Here is a 16,534-nt window from a genome sequence, read left to right as displayed (position 1 = left end):
GTCGGTGGCGTCGGGTCTAACAGAACAGCGGCTCTACTGCAGAGGGCAGTTCAGCTCTTTGTCTGAGCTTTTTATTGAGAAAACAGAATTTCCCCGTAACAAAGGAAAGCAGCAGGAGCTCAGGGACGCAAGAGGCAGGAGCTGTGTTGAAGTCTGCGTAGAAGCTGTGTTTGTATTCTGTGGACCGCAGGCACATACGTCCTCCCTCACAGGTTGGCGTCTCCAGATTCGGTCCCTTTGTGTGTGGGGCGTGAGGGGAGTGGGTAAACACTTCCAGACTGGGGCTGGGGGAGACAAAATCAATCCGCTTAGAGCCCGCTTTTCAAAACCCGCGATCGAGCCATAGCATTAACTAGTCTCCTGCAAGCTGTAACATAAAGATGGTAACACCTACAGATGGACAATAATTCGGTTTAGGAAGTTTAAATTATACAGGGTGTGCTGCGCAATATTATACATTTCTGTCGCCTGTGACTTCCCCGTTTGTGATTCCTTTTGTCCGATGAGGTAAAAATAGATGTATAGAGTTTAAAATTGGCAGTTAAAAAACAAATCTCGGGCTTCCCTGGTGGCGCGGTAGATAAGAATCCGCTTGCCGATGCAGGGGACACGGGTTCGAGCCCTGGTCGCTGGGGGAGACAAAATCAATCCGCTTAGAGCCCGCTTTTCAAAACCCGCGATCGAGCCATAGCATTAACTAGTCTCCTGCAAGCTGTAACATAAAGATGGTAACACCTACAGATGGACAATAATTCGGTTTAGGAAGTTTAAATTATACAGGGTGTGCTGCGCAATATTATACATTTCTGTCGCCTGTGACTTCCCCGTTTGTGATTCCTTTTGTCCGATGAGGTAAAAATAGATGTATAGAGTTTAAAATTGGCAGTTAAAAAACAAATCTCGGGCTTCCCTGGTGGCGCGGTAGATAAGAATCCGCTTGCCGATGCAGGGGACACGGGTTCGAGCCCTGGTCCGGGAAGATCCCACATGCCGCGGAGCAGCTAAGCCCGTGCACCACAACTCCTGAGGCTGTGCTCTAGAGCCCTTGAGCCACAACTCCTGAGCCTACATGCCACAATTGCTGAAGCCGGTGCATGTAGAGCCCGTGCTCCGCCATAAGAGAAGCCTGCGCACCGCAACGAAGAGTAGCCCCTGTTCGCCGCAACTAGAGAAAGCCCGGGCGCAGCAACAAGGACCCAACGCGGCCAAAAATAAATAAATAAATTTATTATTTAAAAAATCTGTGTTACATATGTGCTTAAAGAATGTCACGGTGCTCTATACCCTTCCAGAAATATCAGTATTTTTGAAGACGTGCTATAACTGTAGGTTAAGATTGATAAGGCAGGATGTGATTATTCTTTTAAAAGGGGTTTTGAATGTTCAGATATAATGCTACTTGACTGTGCTCAAACCATTATTGTAATTCACCATGTATCAGTCTGCTAGGGCTGCCATAACAAAATACAATAGACTGGGTGGCTTAAACAACAGAATTTTATTTTCTCCCAGCTCTGGAGGCCAGAAGTCCAGGATCAAGGCATCAGAAGAGCTGGTTTCTCCTGAGGCCTCTCTCCTTGGCTTGCAGATGGCCACCTTCTTGCTATGTCCTCACACGGCCTTTCATCTGTGTGCAGGCATCTCTGGTGTTCTCCGTGTGTCCAAATTTCTTTCTCTTATAAGGCCATCAGTCAGACTGGATTAGGGCCCCAAAGAGCCTCATTTCAACTTAATGACCTCTTTAAAGACCGCCATCTTTCAATACAGTCAGTCACATTCTGGGATGCTGGGGTCTGGGACTTCAACCTATGAATTTTGGGGTCACAAAGCAGCCCTTAACACCCAAAAGAAACATTATTTTACCTTAAAAAAAAACAATACATGGGGGTAAATGAGTGGGTCTAGAAATGGTCTTGAGTAGCCTGGCCCCATTTTCACCCAGCACCTTAATAAATGGGTGTGATATAGTGAGAAGAAACACAGGCTTTGGAGCCTGGGTTCAAATCTAGTACCACAGCCTAGGGCAAGACGCTTAATGATGCCAGAGCAGTCCCTCAGTACCTGACAGCCACCGCCGTCAGTTACTATTAGTCTCCCCGCACACACCCAGTTGCATGAATTTCTGTAGCATCATCTCCTGCGAGGTTGCTGTCGGCCTTCACGTTGAAAGCCTCCAAAAGGAGCGTTTGATGATTGGCAAATACTGCTGGTAATAGTGCCCACGTGTCCGTGCAGTTCTGCTGCCCTGGGCTGTTTGCTTCCTCAGTGTTCCTCAGATCCCCCCACTTCTTCACCGCCACCCAGCTCCGTCCGCCAGCCCCGCTCTTGGGGCCGCAGCTACAGGCTCTCCCTGGACCCCCAGCGTTGGCTTTTTCCTGACTCACGTGAGTTTCCCAGTGTGACTTATTTTACATAAGCCTAAATCTGGTTCCGGCCCTCTGCCACCCTCCCACCCCTGGCTTTTGTTACGGGTTGAATTGTGCTTCCCCCGCCCCCAAGATGTGTTCAAATCCTAAGCCCTGTTTATTTGGGAAGGGGGGTCCTTGCAGACATCATTCAGATGTAAGTTAAGATGAGGTTATACTGGAATAGGGCGGACCCTTAATCCACTGTGACTGGTGTCCTTATAAGAGAGAGCAGAGACACGGACACACAGCGGGGAGAGGGCCACGTGAAGGCAGAGGCAGAGATTCGAGTGCTGCAGCCGCAGAGCAAGGTACGCCAAGGATGGCCGGCCACAGTCGGAAGATGAGAGAAGCGTGGAAGTTTTCCTCGGAGCCTCCAGTGGGAACCAGCCTTGCTGCTGCTAATTTCTGCCTCCAGAGCTGCGGGCGGGATACACCTCTCTTGTCTCTACGCCCCCGGCTTGTGGTCCTTTGCTACCGCAACCCTAGGAAACTCAGGCACTTAGAGACCCAGCATTGGCCTCCCGCTTCTCTTGGGGCAAAGACCAAACGGGACCCAACGCCTCTCGGGGTTCCCTGCGTGGCCTGGTCTCCCCTGCCGTCTGCACTCAGCGATGCCAGGCCGCCCGTAGCTGCTCAACCAAACGCACCAGGCTTCCTCTAGGCCAGGGACCCTGCCCCCTGCGGCTCCACCTGGGGCACTTGCTCCACTGCGGCCCCTACACCGGGCGACCCCCATTCAGGTCTCTGCTGGAAGGCCCTTTATAGGACAGCCTTCCTGACGCCCAACCAGGTGCCGTCCTCAGACCCACCTTCCTCCAGGGCCCCGGCCCCTTCGAGTGACACATTTACTAATGAGGGCATTTGACTCCCATCCAGGGCTCAGGAGGCAAGGGTCTGAATGGTTTGCCCGCCATTGTAGCTGCCGACGTGGTGCCTGGGGTGCAGTCATTACCTAAAGGAATGAGGCAGGGAGGATTTGATTAGTGTAAAGTGGAATGATAGTCTTGCTGCCGAAGAAAGGCGTCATACAAGGAAGTGCTGTATTTGTTTAAAGGACAGAATCGTCATTGTTTCCTCACACGCACGTGTGGTTGGACTTTGCAGCTCAGCGCTAGTGGGTGCAGGGGTGTGAGAAGGAGGGGAGCCGGTTTCACAGTAAAACCAGCCCAGCTCCCTAACTTCCCAGTTTTCTCTGTTGAGTTCTTTAGTCAATATCCTGCTGTCACGCTTTAGTGTTACCATCTGCTTGTCGCCTCCCTTTCCTCCAATCTTTTCTTACAGGGCAGGGCACCAAAGCACCAGCAAGCTCGGCCCAGCCTCTGTAGCGGTTTAGCTAAAGTTCTGGTAGGGGCTTGTTTTTTAATACCATTATCTTTTGCTTTCATTTAGAAGGTAGGATAGGCATCCCAGCTCCGAACAAAGAAGTCTGGCAGCTGATGGCCAATTTTTCTCTCTCTTTTCAGGTTCACTACAATGTGGGCAAAAACCTGGCTGATAAAGGCAATCAGACAGCTGCCATTAGATATTACCGGGAAGCTGTGAGGTACTGCCAGCATCCTGTCTCACAGAAGAAATGCCGTCTTTACAGTACACATGTCTCATTTTAACTTTCTAGCGTTAAAAACCTGTCCCCATGAGGACCCCAACTTTAAGATAAATTTGCCAATTCCTGAGAGTTTAGTGAAGACTACAGGCTTGGTTTCTCTCTCCACTTCCAGATTGAATCCGAAGTACGTTCATGCCATGAATAATCTGGGAAATATCTTAAAAGAAAGGAATGAGCTCCAGGAAGCAGAGGAGCTGCTGTCTTTGGCTGTACAGATACAGTAAGCGTTGTCTTATAATCATGCTCATGGCATGGAAATGCGCTCCAGCGTTCTGGGAGCTAAGCCTTTCTTTTCCTTGTTCATCTTCCAGGCCAGACTTCGCTGCCGCATGGATGAATTTAGGCATCGTGCAAAACAGCCTGAAACGGTTCCAGGCTGCCGAGCAAAGTTACCGGACGGCGATCAAGCACAGGAGGAAATACCCAGATTGTTACTACAACCTCGGGCGTTTGGTGAGCATATGGTGCCCTGTGGCTGCGGAAGAAAAGCTTGGTTTTGTTTCCTTCTTTATAATAAAGTGAGAAGAGCAACACCCATTCTAACCCTCTACATCTTATGAAGCTCTTTCACATAACTTTTATCTCAGTTGAAGGTAGCTATTTGATTTCCTCATATGTAGTTTTTTTTTTTAGCTCTAATTAGAGAGCAGGCCAACTTGAATTAGCCAAGTTAAAGAGATCATAAAGGCAACAGGTTAAACTAAGGAATAAACTACAATTTTTAAAGTCCCTTTGTGCCCTGTAAAACAGTATTCCAAGGGGTTACTTCCTGATAAACATTGGTCTCTCTGTTTTTAAAACACCAATTGAATAAAAACTGAAATTTAAAAAAAGCAAACCCATAATGTGATTTCTGAGCTTTCCTCTTCTGCTGCCTCAAGGGACTGTTCCTGCATTTTTACAGGTAACTATCCCCCCATAAAAGAAAGCTCAGGAGCCCACAAAAGGGCTTTGAGATTATTCAATGGAAATAGGACATAATGTGTTCTGTAGAGACTTTCTCTTTTTGGTTACTAACAGGATATTTATAAAGCTGTTATTGCTCTTGACTTTTTTTTTTAACATAGTTTCTTTCTTCAAATAAATAATACAGTTGTAGCTCATACAGTAAGTTCAATAATCTTAAAATCTGAAAGCGTGGGGCTTCCCTGGTGGCACAGTGGTTAAGAATCCGCCTGCCAGTGCAGGGGACACGGGTTCGAGCCCCGGTCCGGGAAGATCCCACATGCTGCAGAGCAACTAAGCCCGTGCGCCACAACTACTGAGCCCACATGCCACAACTACTGAAGCCCATGCACCTAGAGCCCATGCTCCGCAACAAGAGAAGCCACCGCAGTGAGAAGCCCGCGCACCACAACGAAGAGTAGCCCCCGCTCGCCGCAACTAGAGAAAGCCTGTGGGCAGCAACAGAGACCCAACGCAGCCAAAAATAAAATTAATTAATTAATTTTAAAAAAAATCTGAAAGCATATATTGCTAATGATAATGAAATAGATTTTGTCATCATTTCTGAAAGGCCTCCATGAGGACGCACGGCTTAATTATTAAAGCTCTTGCTTTCCTTAATAAAGAAAATAAGCGCACACCCAGAAAATGGTAGTTCTGTGAGGTGATGGAGGTGGTAACGAGAAAAACAGAGTTTATTACCGTGTGCAGCGGGCAGACAAGTGGGGTAACTCAAAGGGATGGTTAGAACTTGGGGTTATGTAGCATCTTAGCAGAGAAGTATACATTTGTAGAGAAATGACAAGACAAAGAGGTTTCAGGCTTCCAAGCTCACGAACTGTGGGAAGGTAAATATGTGGTGGAAACCTCACATATATAATGAAGTGAGGTGTGTTTGTGTAGGTTCGTCTTCTCCATAGCCATAAAACTTCCCCAGGAGGGGAGGCTGTCCTCCTTTCTTAGACGTTTCTGCTTTTAGTCAGATCAGGGAAGCCCCAGGAAAGCTGCTTTCTGCATCTGTTGACTCTCAAATGCCTTCAGTGGAATAATCTTTATGCCAAAATGGTATATTTGGGGTGGCATATTCGGGTCCTCTATCTTGTTTTCTTGGAGTAGGGGAGAGACAGTAAAACTCCACTGTCATAATATCAGTAGAGACCAGAAAATCCAGTCACACACAGAGCAGGGTGGGTGCTTGCAAAGTTAATGAAGTGAGAATGGGATCTGGGAACAAATTGGGTATTATCCAAATACTTGGATTGGTGGTTATTGCAGGGATTACTGTTTCTATTTACTGTGTCTACACTGGGACTTGCCTGACATATTATACTGGAGATCCACACGAATTCTTCTTTCATTTTTTTTTTTTTTTTCTTTTTTGGAGGCAGCTCTTTTTTCAGGGTATTGTTTGTGAAGTGAGTGTATCTGCCTGGAGCCATCAGTTACACTTTAAAGCTCTAATACTTAGTGGTCTTCTTCCTTCCCCCAGTAGCTGCCTGTCACTGCAGTTCCTTGGGGGTTGAAAAATTGAGAATTAATGCTAAATGAGCCAAGTTACATCCAAAGAAAAGAAGGTAGGATGCAAAATAGAGGATTTTAACATGTGCTCCAGGCCCTGGAACTCACCCCACTCTCACATAGAAGATCATCTGTAGTATTGACTATATTGAGACCTTGTACTGTTCTCTGTGTACTGTTTACTAATTATGCTACCGTGAAGTAATCTTTCTGTGTTCCCTCCTGCCAGCTGTTCTTGCTTATTTAAAGATCTTGCTCTCCTTTGTTGTTTAATTATCCAGCTTTTGCCTGACTGACAGCTTAAAAGCATTAAGAGCTTAATCTTTAACAGCTCAACCAGTATATTTTTATATCGGCAAATAATAGGAACTTAATAACTGAAGAGTTTCTTTTTTGAAAAAAATCTTCCTTAGTCAGTCTTCAGTAGTGGGAGACAAAAATGTGTTTTGGTTTCTGGATACAGGAAAGAAGGAACTATAATGAACTTCTCTCGTGACGTAGGAAATTGGGAAGAGCTGGATTATTTGGGACACATTACTGACATTAGAAAATTACGGTAATAGTGACTGGAGACAGTTCATTTTGCAAGGACTAATTGCATCAGGCAGGATCCATTCAGGAAAACCAAAACCATGCTAAGTATGTTTTTTTAAAATAATCTCTCTCTTTTTAAAAAATATTTATTTATTTATTTTGGTTGCACTGGGTCTTAGTTGTGGCATGCCGGGTCTTTAGTTGCGGCATGCAAACTCTCAGTTGCAGCATGCATGCGTGGGGGATCTAGTTCCCCAACCAGTGATCGAACCCCGGCCCCCTGAATTGGGAGCGCAGAGTCTTACCCACTGGACCACCAGGGAAGTCCCCATGCTAAGTATTTTAAATAGAGTAGATTCAATACAAGGAATGGGTTAGACAGTTGTTGGAAGAACACACATGGAAAGGTGACATTAACTCAGAGAGTAAAAGGAAACCCTGTAGGGTTAGGGGAACAAATGGAACGGAGTGATGCCACCAGAATTTAAGAGCTCAGAGAAGGAAGGCACCACATCTCAGGAGCTACCATCACCTCAAGGCTGAGATTGTGACAGAAGGACCACAGTCCAGCCCTGGGACTGTGGAGGGAGGGGACATGGCCACCGTAGAGACGCTGCCAAGGACAAGGAAGGAGAGAGCGAGAATTGGGGGAAAGCGCTACTCCCTCTTCCAACTATCTGATCATCACCTGTGACTTCTGTTGGCCGAGAGACTTAACGGGGGCAAGTAGCAAAGCACCATGGGAAATGTAGTTTGCAGAGCATAGAAGGATGAGCATAGGACTAATAGGTAAATGACATGCTTATTACCCGTCCACTTTCAGAATGGGTACCTCTTGATAAATCACCATTTTTCTGTTTCCCTTAAAGTGCTTGTTCTCTTTGTATAGATGGTATAAAAGGTAAAGTTCAAGGCAGAACAGGAGTAAGTGTTAACCTGGTTCAGGCTGGTGTTGTTGTTTAATAAATAGTAATGAAAAAAAGTAAACTATGTAAAGAATGTTTTTGTTGTGTAAACGAAGTTATGTTGGTTTTCCCGGGTGCCTTTGAAAGAATGTCACCACAGATCGTGTCCACGTGACTCAAATGCCTGTCACTTGCTGGAGAGAACTGGCTGAGAAATCAAAGGAACATCAAATATAAAGAGACAATTAAATATTGGTGTAATTAGGCATCCTAAATTATTTTAAGTCTTTGAACTTTACATAGTTCCTCATTTAAGGGCTAAAATATTGTCACTTGAGTTTCTGAGTCTCACGGGAAATTCCGACATCTTTAGCAAATGAATATATTCACAAATGTTTCCGTAATTCCTTAAACGTTTCTTTTTCTTGCTACTGTGCCACCTGTTTGCTGTGTGTGGGGTCATGGGGCAGAAGTCACAATGTTTCTGTTGTCTAATGAAAAGACAGACTTGACGGTGTATAAGGAAATAGCCTTAAACTCTGATAAATTGTAATCTTGTGTACTTTCTTGCGGAGTTAAGAGAACGGTGTTCATTCAGATGAGATGTGCATTTGAACTGAGTTAAAGAGGGCAAGAGGGTCACCTGTTAAACAATCCATCACTTTCCCCCTCTGCGTGCTTTTATTAACTATGCAGATTGACAGCCAGCCATTTCATATTCTGTTACCGGTGTTAACATTCCCGCTCAAACGAAAGCAACAGATCATTCTCTCCTTCCTGAAGGAGGCAGACAGGCTCCAAATTGGCAAAGAGGTTTACATTTACCGCTTAAGACTTTTCCAACCAGTTCATAAAGTATGTCTGATATACTCACAGTTTTATGGGAAGCTTAGATGTAGGCAGGGAGACCATTCTTCACAAGGTGAATTTGGCACATAGAGCTTTTAATCACATTAAATATTTTGTTGACCATTTTAGATAATACCTTATCAAAGATAGACTAGGTGAAGTCTTTCTGGAAAAATACTAAGGATTAGGTTTTTTCCTTAACCTCTCTTCAGTAGTCTGAAACATGCTTTGACACCTGGAATCACAAAATTATGGGTTGTAGTTAAAAGGTTGTAGGCTCAGGAGCTAGACCACCTGGTCTCAGTCCCTGCTCTCCCATTTCTAGATATGGCACTTTGGGCACGTTACTTCCTTTGTCTGTGCCTCAGTTATTTACTTCATCTGTAAAACGGGGATACTTCTCTCCTTCACCGAGATTGTTTGGAGGGCTAAATGAGTTAATATGAAAAATCGGAAGCTCGATAAATACAAGTTCGGTTTGGTTTGGTTTGGGGTTTGGTTTGGTTATATCTTGGAGAAAGAAAGCAAAAAAAAGGACTGGCATATTGATTGGGGGTGTCCCTGCTTTCTGTTCAGTATGCAGATCTAAATCGTCACGTCGAGGCGCTGAACGCGTGGAGGAATGCTACCGTGCTGAAGCCGGAGCACAGCCTGGCCTGGAACAACATGGTCATCCTCCTTGATAACACAGGTGTGGAGAAGCGATTCGGTCAGTCCAGAGTATAGTGCTGTTGGATAATTAGGAAACAGATGCTTGTGCTTTTTTTTTTCCTAGTGTGTGTTAGAGTTTTGTCTTTTTTAAAATTAATATGGGGTTCAATATTTTACATGACAAATATGTGTGTACTTCTAGAATATGGAGTTTCCTTTGACATGTTACAATATGAATGTTTGGGAAGGTGACACTTCGCTTAGAGTGGGTGTTGAGTAATGGGGGCAGGTGTGCACTAAAATCTCATTTCTCCTGAAGCCTCTCATCTGGCAATGGCCATCATCTAGGATGCTGGGGGTACCTGGAAGTAAGTAAGAATGGCTTCTGGGCTTATGAAATGGATGGTGCTAGGTCCATGCTCTAAAGTTCATGGACGGTACCCAAAAGGAGGTGCTCTCAAACCTACACTCAGAGATTCTTATTTTCGATATAATGGTAATAAATTTGGTAACCTGGTTTCTTAGCCCGTGCGAGACTCAGTCAATTAGCAGTTTCTCTGTTCCCCTACTTTTAAAAATCCAGCCATCCCATAGGAAATGATAGTTTTCATTTGGCAGAATTTAAAGCTAGTAAGCCATCTACTCAGTGTGGAGGGAGATATGCATCTTGTTCCTAATGAGAGTGTAGAATGTGAGCTTCAGTACTATAAATATTCAGTTATTAAACTGTTGCTGTGATATTCTTATTCTGCAGACTTGCTTTCTCCGATTTGGGTATAACTGGTATCTGGGGGAAATTAAAATTAGATTTTACGTGCTTTGACAGAATTTAATCAAAAGCTGTTGGTGTGTTATGTCACAGTTGTGCTGGACTGCAGTGGCTTTGCGACTGATAGGTCGTGTGTGTGTGTTGAGTGTTGTGTATGTGTGTGTGGATTACATGTTCTACATTGATCTTCTTAAGTGGTTTATTCATAATCATTGTACATAATGCACATAAGCCCTGTTAATTAGAGAGAGAGAGAGAGACTAAAATACTAGTACAATGCGAACATGTTTTTTAAGGTTTCCGTTGTTGACTCAACAGGTAATTTAGCCGAAGCTGAAGCTGTTGGAAGAGAGGCACTGGAATTAATACCTAATGACCACTCTCTGATGTTCTCCTTGGCAAACGTGCTGGGAAAGTCCCAGAAATACAAGGTGTGTGAACTGCAGGCCGTGATTTCTTGCAGTGAGTGCCAGCATCTGACAGGAGCCATCGATGTCACATCTGCCCAGTTCAATTCAGAATTAGGCCCAGCCAGTGGTAGCTGCGTACCAGTGCGGCTCGGTCCGTTTGCTTCGAGAAGTTGCCCAGGAGGTGAATCTGTGGACTCAGACTCCACGTGCTTTCTGGTCAGAATTCATCAGCATTTTGCTCAAGCGTGGGAGGGGAGGAGAAGCCAGAAAAATCCTAGCAGATGCCCCAGCTCCTGGCGTGGAGCTATGATCTGTCCCTGGCGCTGGGGCTCGTCCTCTGCTGCACAAAAAGAGTACCAGCCCGTGGAGAGTATAGGATGGGTTCTCGCTGCTTCCAAGTTTTTCCTCACCGACAGGAAGTTACAGGTCATCTGCAAGGCCCTAGAGGCTTCCTTTTTTCCTTCCCACATTGCCTCCCTGATCCCCGTACCTACTCCTTCCCACCAGCCTTGCCTTGCCAAGACCTACAGCCCCTAAACAGGCTGTAAGCCCTCCCCCCGCGCCATTGCCCACTCTGCTAAACCCCACTACATCCTCCAAACCTAACTCTGACCGCACATCGTCCTGAACGATGCCTGCACTTGTGGGCGCTTGAGAAATTAGTCAAATGAATCAAAAAATGAATCTAGCATCCCCTAGAGAACTCGTCACTTGCCTTTTATCTCTACATCGCTCATCTCCAGATAACACTGCTTCATTTGCATGTGAAGGAGTATTTTAAAGTAGATTGAGGTTCCCCAGCCTTTCCATTTCTTATATTTGAGGTTTTAAATGGAAACATTTGAAAATCATCAGAGCACCACTACAAACGTACACAATCCATTTGATTTTTGGTTTGTTTGCATTTGTTTCATTTTTGTTTCCAGCATGCCTAACATAGCAGGAAAACTCAGACTTCCTTGAAGGAGTTTTCTCTCCCGAAACTCTCGGAACGGAGACACTGACTTGGAACTGAGTTCTGAGAGGGACGTTTTGCTGACATCCTGCGTGTAATCCTGACATCTTCATTCATTCCCTCACAGACCACATTTCTAAAATACAGATTTTTCTCTGCCAGCTCTGTCTAAAAGGTTGTGGTGTCAGAGATGTTTGCCCAGCCAGCCCAAGGCAAAGGAAACGGGTCTCCCTGCACTTCATAAAACATGGGATCCTGGATATGGGAGGCCCCCTGGGAGAAGCTCATGTAGGGCACAGATAGAAGGTAAAAACCTGTCCCCAAACCCCCAGCCTTGGTTGTTGAAGCTGAGCCTATGACCCCGATTAGAGCATGAGTGGCCCTTTAGGGACACGAATGTAGGTGGTGTGATAGTCACCCCCGGCAGCCGTCGCTGAGAACCATGAGGCATCTTTACTTTTCAACATTACGGTAAAAAGGGGCCATGCGGTCGGCCATGGTCCCACGATGAGCTGGCGAGAAAACACTTGGCCGTGTCTCTCAGTGGCTGGGTTGGAAGTGAATACCGTATGGGGGAAATGAAAGTCTCTGCGAGAATCGGTTCCGCACTTCAGGGGCATTTGGTCACACGTACAGTCCTGCAGTGGCTGAGGTGACAGGTGGCTGCTTCTCCCTCATTCTCTCTGCTCATTTCCTCCAGCTGAATGGGCTGCTTCTGGGTCGCTGAGGGGGTGTGCGTTCTTATGGGAGGTTAAACAGACTCCACCTCCTACCTTGGGAATCCTAGAAATGAGCTCATCGATGCTGACCAGAAATGACATTTGCGTGGGTGTCCTCAGCAGCCCAGCACTCTCCTGCTTGACCTTTGCTCAGCCTCCCCTGCACCCTGACCTGAGCTACTTGCTTAAAGTTGCAGAATTCCCACCACTTCAGGGAGGCAGGTGGCAGAGTCGTTAGCATTTTCATCCTCTCTGCGGCCACCTTCCCCTGACTACTGCCCTGTCACCTTTGCCCAGTCACACGCCGCCCCAATGGATCATCCTTCGAGCCTCTTCTCAACAGGGTGTGGCCCTGCTGGGCCTCCCAAATGTTTCCGGAAGAGGATTTGGTGGAGCAAACCAAGCACGTTCAAAGTTTGAAAACCATAGGCGATAAAACCGCATAAAACTTTTGCATCGTGTGGAGTACCTTATTTTTTATGTATTTCATTTTTTAGGAATCTGAAGCTTTATTCCTCAAAGCAATTAAAGCTCATCCAAATGCTGCAAGTTACCATGGCAATTTGGGTAAGGAAATTTTTCAATTTGAATCATATCGAAATTCTGTGTAATTTTAATGAAACAGGTGCATTTCTGTAAAATCACTGTTGGGAGAGTTGTTATTCAGATCTAGCCTGTATTGGCCTTTATAATCTGGTTCTAAACTATGGCATTTTCAGGAAATTATCACATTAATAAGGTAGCTAAATAACAGTCATATTTACAAATCTTAATTGCATGATCAGAACAACTCCTAAAATCCACCCCTAGTTAATCGCCTTCTGATGTTAAAACTCAGATATTCTTTCTTTGAGTGAAGAGCCCTAGATAGTTAAACTGAGAAGTACTTTGGAAGTTTGCAGTCTGACATGTATCCTTTTGCCTCTTCTGTAGTGGACCTTCCTTATCTAGCCTGGTCTTCCCTGCATTCTTATGTTCTGTGTCTTGGCTAAGAATGCATTCACAATGACTTATTCCCTAGAATTCCTTTCTTTCATTTTCACATCTCAGTAATTCAGATTTTTAGATCATAGCATGTTGATGTTCGGAAGTCTCAGTCATGTGAACATTTTTCCACCAAATCTCTTCCCTATAGACTCTGTAGCTTCTCCTTGGAAAAGTGATGAAGCGTCAGTGGTTGCTGTACTGCCCACGTGGAAAGATAGTTTTACTTAGAGAATCATTGTAATAGTCAGAGGCTTATCATTCTAATGAGTAGATTTCTTGGGACTTCCCATGTGGTCCAGTGGTAAAGAATCTGCCTTACAATGCAGGGGACTCGGGTTCGATCCCTGGGCAGGGAACTAGGATCCCACACGCCGCGGGGCAACTAGGCCTGCACCCCACAACTACTGAGCTTGCGCGCCTCAACTAGAGCCCACGCGCTCTGCAACCCGTGCGCCACAACTACAAAGCCCACGCGTCCTGGAGCCTGCACGCCACAACTAGAGAAGAGAGAACCCGCACGCCACAACTAGAGAGAAGCCCACGCCGCAACGAAAGATCCCGCATGCCTCAACGAAGATCCATCCCGCGTGCCGCAACTAAGACCCGACGCAACCAAAAAAAAAAAAAAAAAAAAAAGTAGATTTCTTTAACTATAATTTTACTAGAGAAGAGAGAACCCGCACGCCACAACTAGAGAGAAGCCCACGCCGCAACGAAAGATCCCGCATGCCTCAACGAAGATCCATCCCGCGTGCCGCAACTAAGACCCGACGCAGCCAAAAAAAAAAAAGTAGATTTCTTTAACTATCATTTTATGGTCAGATCTTGATGTTAGGGCCCTGAATTCCAGCTGGCAACAAACAAGCTATTATTTTGCCAAAAGGTATAGGAGACTCTTTGTTAAAGTAAATGGCTGGTCTTCCACATGGTCAGAGAGCTAAGCAGTGCTGGAGCCCAGCCCTGTGCAGCCTGGCTTTCGGGAAGTTTCCTGGCAGCATCAAGAAACTTAGTGTACTCTTCCTTTTGCTTCTTTATGTAACAGTGTTGCTGTAGGGAGATGGATCACGCCTAATGATATGAAGAACCCTGGGAGTAACTGGGGGTGGTTAAACAGACAGTCACCAGGGAGTGTGATTACAATAAATAAAGTTGGCAGTACAAACAATATTGTCTTAAACAACGATTTTTGAAAACTGCTTGCAGAGGTTCTGTAATATTTCTTTGTACAAGTGGTTGGGAATACCGCAGGTTATTCAGAAGCATTTCCAATGAAATTGATCTCTTGCTGTTTCAGCTGTGCTTTATCATCGTTGGGGACATCTAGACTTGGCCAAAAAACACTATGAGATCTCTCTGCGGCTTGACCCAGTGGCCTCAGGAACTAAGGAGAATTATGATCTTCTAAGAAGAAAGCTGGAACAAATGCAAAAGATAAACGTCTGAGCCTTTTTCCTTCATTTTTTGAGTTTGTGTGTGTGTGTGCATGAGGCAGATCATTAATATCATGTGCTTAGGTTTAACCATTTAAAAGTCTTACATGTTGTTTATTTTATCCTTTTTTTCTATGAAAACAAAGACATGCAAAAAGATCACAGCACCAGCAATATACTCTTGAATGCTTGATGTGGTTTTTGCATTGAAATTGTATTTTTTCAGACAACTCAAACATAAATTCTAAAATTCCAAGGATGAAGTCTTTTTTAATTAAAAAGAAAAAAAGAAAAAATTTATCTCGAGCGACTTAGAGCAGAATTAAACCTGCATTTGCGATGTGAGTCGTGTTGTTGGAAAGACTCATATTGTTAAACATGGATTGTGAACAAGAAGTGACAAAGTGACTCCTACAATTTATATAAATAGCTAATGTGTCTGTATATTAGAATTTTTATTTAATCGCAAGAAAGAGTAAATTAAGATTTTTTTTAAATCTTTTTTTTCCAAACAATGTGCTATGAACATCGTTTGTAAGGAAATATTTATTTGTATTTTTTTTGAATGGGGCACATAATTGAATGAAAAATGGAAATTTTAGCATCTAGTGTATTTACACTTTTTCCGTAGGAAGAAATTCACTCCTGCAATATTTTTTGGATTCTTCAGCTTGTGCTGTTTCATAACATAGGAAATTATGTAGTATCCTACATAAACTGTCACTATTAATAGAAAATTAAAGCCATGCTTTAGGCAAAAGTAGGCAGCCTGATGTCTTTATTTTTGTTACATCCAGTATTAAGAGGGCTACACACCGCTATGTAAGTTGTTTTTTTGTGTTTTTTGACTGGAAAGCAGTTTTCCATTTAGTTTCATGGAACCATAGTCATTACTGTATCCAAAAAATGCAAGAGGTAAATTTTCTCCCAAAAGGAACCACATTTGGGGAGTTTGTGATATTTTTAAGAATTGGATTATCCTGTTTCATTGGGTCAGAATAATCATGTTCATTTTGTTTTATTCTCCTATATATGCTGTTGACCTAATGATTTATGCAATCTCTGTCATTTCTTATGCAGTAAAATTATTACAGAAACCGGTATACAAGTGTCATAGTGCCTCCTATTAATCATCTATTAAGATGATTTTCAAGTTATTTGACTCTGTCCTCTTTCCGTTAAAATGAAATCAAAGTGACTGATTCATCCTTTCTAGAATGTGGCTTCTATTTGGTTTTAGGGACCATTTAATAGAATCACACTGTGGAGTCCTCCAGGATCTAAAATACGGGCTGAGTAGATCCCACATGGAGACGAATTTGATTCTCTACCCTCACTTTGTGGGGGGCCGGGGGCAGACCTGCCTAGAGTTGTAAATCAGTAATTGTAACCTACAGCGGCTGAGATAGTTCAGAAAAGAAAGTGCTGTGTTTCAAACATTTCAGAAATGGTCCCCAAACAACAGTAACAATTTATAGAACTCTTAGGGGCAGGAGCTGCCTTGTTCTTATTTATGTTCCTATAGCACTTAGCTTGGCAGATAATAGAGGTACTATATGCTTGTTGACTTTTTTTTATTTAAGCAAATTTCTCTCTTTGAAACACTGCTTATCTTTTGAGAATGAAGAAAAAAATATTTCTGGTAAAAGCCCCTTCAGGAATTTTTTTTTTTCTTTTTGTACTGATACTAAAACTTGAGTGTCAAATCAAGACATGCAAATCTGGGGCTTCCCTGGTGGCGCAGTGGTTGAGAGCCTGCCTATCGATGCAGGGGACACGGGTTCGTGCCCCGGTCCGGGAGGATCCCACATGCCGCGGAGCGGCTGGGCCCGTGAGCCATGGCCGCTG

The 16,534-nt window shown here is 44.3% G+C and overlaps 1 protein-coding gene across 2 annotated transcripts in view; it reads left to right on the top strand.

Annotated features, from left to right (window-relative positions):
• TMTC4 (transmembrane O-mannosyltransferase targeting cadherins 4) overlaps nt 1-15,789 on the top strand; it is a 57,958-nt gene extending 42,169 nt beyond the window's left edge. Inside the window, exons 12-18 of one of the 2 annotated variants that reach the window (XM_024123137.3) lie at nt 3,872-3,951; nt 4,127-4,234; nt 4,326-4,467; nt 9,342-9,474; nt 10,504-10,616; nt 12,767-12,836; nt 14,551-15,789. In XM_024123137.3, coding sequence (XP_023978905.1) covers nt 3,872-3,951; nt 4,127-4,234; nt 4,326-4,467; nt 9,342-9,474; nt 10,504-10,616; nt 12,767-12,836; nt 14,551-14,699 — 795 coding nt within the window. In that variant the 3' untranslated portion in view covers nt 14,700-15,789. The remainder of the gene's footprint in view (nt 1-3,871; nt 3,952-4,126; nt 4,235-4,325; nt 4,468-9,341; nt 9,475-10,503; nt 10,617-12,766; nt 12,837-14,550) is intronic. The other variant, XM_024123138.2, reaches the window with a different exon arrangement.
• Nucleotides 15,790-16,534: the final 745 nt, after the last annotated feature.

The sequence above is a fragment of the Physeter macrocephalus genome, chromosome 13 (assembly GCF_002837175.3).
Source record: "Physeter macrocephalus isolate SW-GA chromosome 13, ASM283717v5, whole genome shotgun sequence".
Lineage (NCBI taxonomy): Eukaryota > Metazoa > Chordata > Mammalia > Artiodactyla > Physeteridae > Physeter > Physeter macrocephalus.
Note: the sequence above shows the minus strand (reverse complement) of the source record. Positions and strands in the feature narration are given on the sequence as shown.